Here is a 3,633-nt window from a genome sequence, read left to right on the forward strand (position 1 = left end):
GCTGGAAGGGGGGCAGACAGGTGCAGAGTGCCAAAATTTTTTTATTATTGCAAGCCTTGTCTTATTAGGCATGAGGTTCCTTATTGTCTCTGGGGCACCAGGGTTTATTTGGTTCAAATTCAGTTCAAGAATGCATTTATTTTTTGTTCCAGTTCATCATTACGAGTATGCTCACATTGGTACAACACCAATCAATGCCTGCGAAGTACCAAATAGGGAGGGAGGAGCTGGTCAGGATGAAGGTGATGACCAAGGGGAAGAAAGCGTGGCCCCTGTCCTTTCTGGGTCTAGTGATGATGGGGAGAGTAGAACAGTGGAGACTGAGGAAGGGAAACGGATTGCAGAGGAGGAAGTATACCAAGAAGGGGGCAGCAATGATGAAGGAGTGAGCATAGTGCTGGTATTGTGGGTATTGTGGTCATTTCCTCTCATTTATGTCCCATATGGCCATGCATAATGTACTGCTCATGACCCCAAACTACATTGTCAAAGGGAAAGGTGCATGCAGTAGGTACAAGAGGGGTACAACTAACAGTTGAGCAATCTCTGATTGCTACCTATCTCCTGATCCCTTTGGTTCTTGCTGGGAGCCATGTGGAATGATACCATTACCACATGGTAAACCCCCTTTGCCATGTGGAAGCCATGTGTATCAGGTGACCAGACCACCAGACCCCCTCACCCTTCCCTGGTGGCAGCCCAATCTGGGGGGTTGATGTAAAAAATCTGGGTCTTGCCTGCCCCTTGCCCTGCCCAGGTAAGTGATCCATCTGAAGAGAGCCTTATTTTATTGCTGCAGTCTCCTGGAGTGTTAAGTATTTCAAATGTAACATTGTACACATGGAATGCCACATCATCTGGATGAATACACAACACACTGTGGGAAAGGGTCGCCTGGCTCTTCCATGGCAGACGGCGTGGAAGGCCTGCCACCTGGCATGACGAAAATTTCAGAGCATGCCTATGATTCTGCCATGGCAGGGTGCAGCATGCCGCCTGCCGACGGGCTGCAACTGGGGCGGCGCAGGCCATCTGATTTTTGTTTGGTTCATGTGGGTGACATACTGGACCACGTCTGATTCCTCGTCTGAAACCCACATTTCATACCTCAGTACGAACTCCGAGCACCAAACGATTCTCCTCAAATTCTTTTAAGTTCCACATACTTCTATCTCTGTTTTACCCCTCAAGTCACATCACAATCCTCATAAAATATCTGACCAACAAGCTTGGCTCTCAGCATCTCTCCAGAAGACTGATATCCATGTATGTCGACAAGAGGAAATCTCATATTGTACATGACTTTGCTGACTTGGCTGGGTGGCGATAGGCTAGTGTATCTACTCATATTCACTGTTTCGCCCTTTCTCTGAAGCTAAAACCATGGTTCCTTCAGGCTTCTTGAGCTCCTTCTGGTGAGTAGAGGTCCCAATTACCATCACCTTGCGAAGCTACATGCAGCATGAAGAACTGCTCACATCTTTCACATAGTCGGTCTTATAAGCCTTACTCAAGAGATGCGCCCATTGAGGCTCAGTCTATAAGTGAAGGGATAAGCATTGTGAGTACATTAGATGAGAGGTTAAGTCAGGATATCTGTCTGACATCGCATCGGTGTAGCCTTTCAAAACTCTAGTCCACTGCTGATGTCCTCTCTGTCCTGTCGCTGGCAAAGTTATGTGGTACCAGACATGACTTGACCACCGCAACCTCCTTCCCCTCCAGGGACCCTTGGATCATTTGTTACCCCAGTCCCCTCAATCACCTCGCTGATTCACAACAACTCCTCTAGCTACCAACAACGAGCCCTTTGGTTCTCATCGTCTCCCAGCCCCTACCATTTCTTCTACACATGCCTCACCTTCTATCCATAATCAGTCACTAACATCAGCAGAGGGTCATCAGATGCCTCGTGACATTTGCTGAGGGAGAGTGACTCCCAGTTTTTCTTGATCCACTGACAGAACTGCAAAGTGGCATTAGTGACTGACTGTTACGACTCGTCCCCAACAAGGGTCCGGCCTTGGAGACGAGATAGAAAGCCGTAGTTTAACTAAGCAATGAGATATATGTATGATATACCTCTTGACACTTGTCTGTTGGCGTATGGTATAGGGCAGAGGTATATTCGCTTGGGAAGATCAGGCAAGCTTATATACTAGTGGAGTAAGTTTATGTCGAAGGTGGTGCAAGGTAAGACGAGAGTGAGCACTGGGAGCTCGAGGACCTTTCGCAAAGTAACTTATGAAATATTGATTTTCGAGGGGAAGAAGATCAAGATCGAGGACAGAGCTCCCCTTTATATACTTCTACAGAAATCTATTTATATCCTTTGAGGTCCAGCTGGAGGTCCAGTTCTTTTCTTGGAGGTCCAACTGGAGGTCCAGCTGGACCTTCTTATCTGAATCGGATCTTGCCTTCCTATTATGTAACTCCCCCTATGATATCCGTCTTATCTCTTCTTCTTTGTGCAGGCTCGTGACACTGACCTGCGCCTGAGAAACTGACCAAATACTCACACAGTACGCGTCCTTCCCAGGATCCTCTTCTCATCCACCTCCTTCTTGGATTGCCTGCCGCACTTGCATTTGGCGATGTTCTTCAAGTAGGCCACCATTCGATCCCTGGTTTCCTCCGTCAAAGGACACTCGAGTTTAAGGCTCTTCCTATCGTCTTCACAGGCCTTGACAGCTACATCAACGAGGTTACCGAAGCTAATTCCGAGAAATCAGTAGCTGCTATGGGAAAGGCCCTAAAGATGCTACTCACAAGGCGTTCCTCAAGTTCTCCCAGTTTGGCCTCCACAAGACCTTCCTGCTTTTGGGATCTTCTACATAACCGTTAGGAGCTTCCTTGGGATCATAGTTGGGCCATTTGTCTTATACAGGCTTTTGTCACCAGAAGGAGGCATATCGATAATCCTGTGCATGTTTGCATGGACCCAGTGGTACATTCAAGGCAAGCAATGAGCTCAATTCATCATAACCAACAGTCAGGACTCACCTCAAGCTCTCTGTTCTTTGGCCAGGCACTGGTCTTCCTTCGCTTCCTCATTCTATCCTCCTCTATCCCTTGGATATTGTTAGCTCGTTCCAGCACTGACATCTGCACCTTTAGCTCTTCCATATCCTCCATCACACTGACGAAAGCTTTTTGATAGCAATGAGCAACAGCAAGGGAGGACCTCAGGCAGGAATTTAACCAGTCGATCTTGTTCATGATTTCTATAAGGTCGGTCATGGCTTGAGGCAAGTGATGACCAAGAGCTTGAGCCATGGCGGGGCCATTGCTGAAGTCCTGCTCTCGGAATGTTGTCATAGGTCGCTGCTGGAAAGAAGAGCGAGCATCCAAGTTCTTCTCGAGCATATCGAGACAAGCAGCTGCATTGGCCGGGCTATCGATGGAGAGAATGGGATCATCGATGGGCTGGATCACATTGGGCGGTTTAGGGTGGGCGAAGAAGGACCTAGCTGGGGTAACGGGGGAAAGGGAGGGGAACGCAGTAGGTGATTTGTCGAACGCAAGTGATGACACTGATGAGCGGTAACAGTTGGTATCCTGGGTCCCAAGCAGAGTACGAAGATCCTGAGTGGAAGAAAGGGCCAGGCTGAAGGATGTGTGTCAGTAGAAGGG

General features: G+C 48.2%; 1 protein-coding gene across 1 annotated transcript; it reads right to left on the reverse strand.

Annotated features, from left to right (window-relative positions):
- Nucleotides 1-2,141: 2,141 nt before the first annotated feature.
- Nucleotides 2,142-3,366, reverse strand: CNBN1950 (hypothetical protein; the record flags this gene model as incomplete). Its single annotated transcript, XM_766724.1, has 4 exons — nt 2,142-2,241; nt 2,520-2,714; nt 2,770-2,852; nt 3,004-3,366. 4 exons carry the CDS (start codon nt 3,364-3,366, stop codon nt 2,142-2,144), a joined length of 741 nt encoding a protein of 246 aa, XP_771817.1.
- Nucleotides 3,367-3,633: the final 267 nt, after the last annotated feature.

The sequence above is a fragment of the Cryptococcus neoformans genome, chromosome 14 (assembly GCF_000149385.1).
Source record: "Cryptococcus neoformans var. neoformans B-3501A chromosome 14, whole genome shotgun sequence".
Lineage (NCBI taxonomy): Eukaryota > Fungi > Basidiomycota > Tremellomycetes > Tremellales > Cryptococcaceae > Cryptococcus > Cryptococcus deneoformans.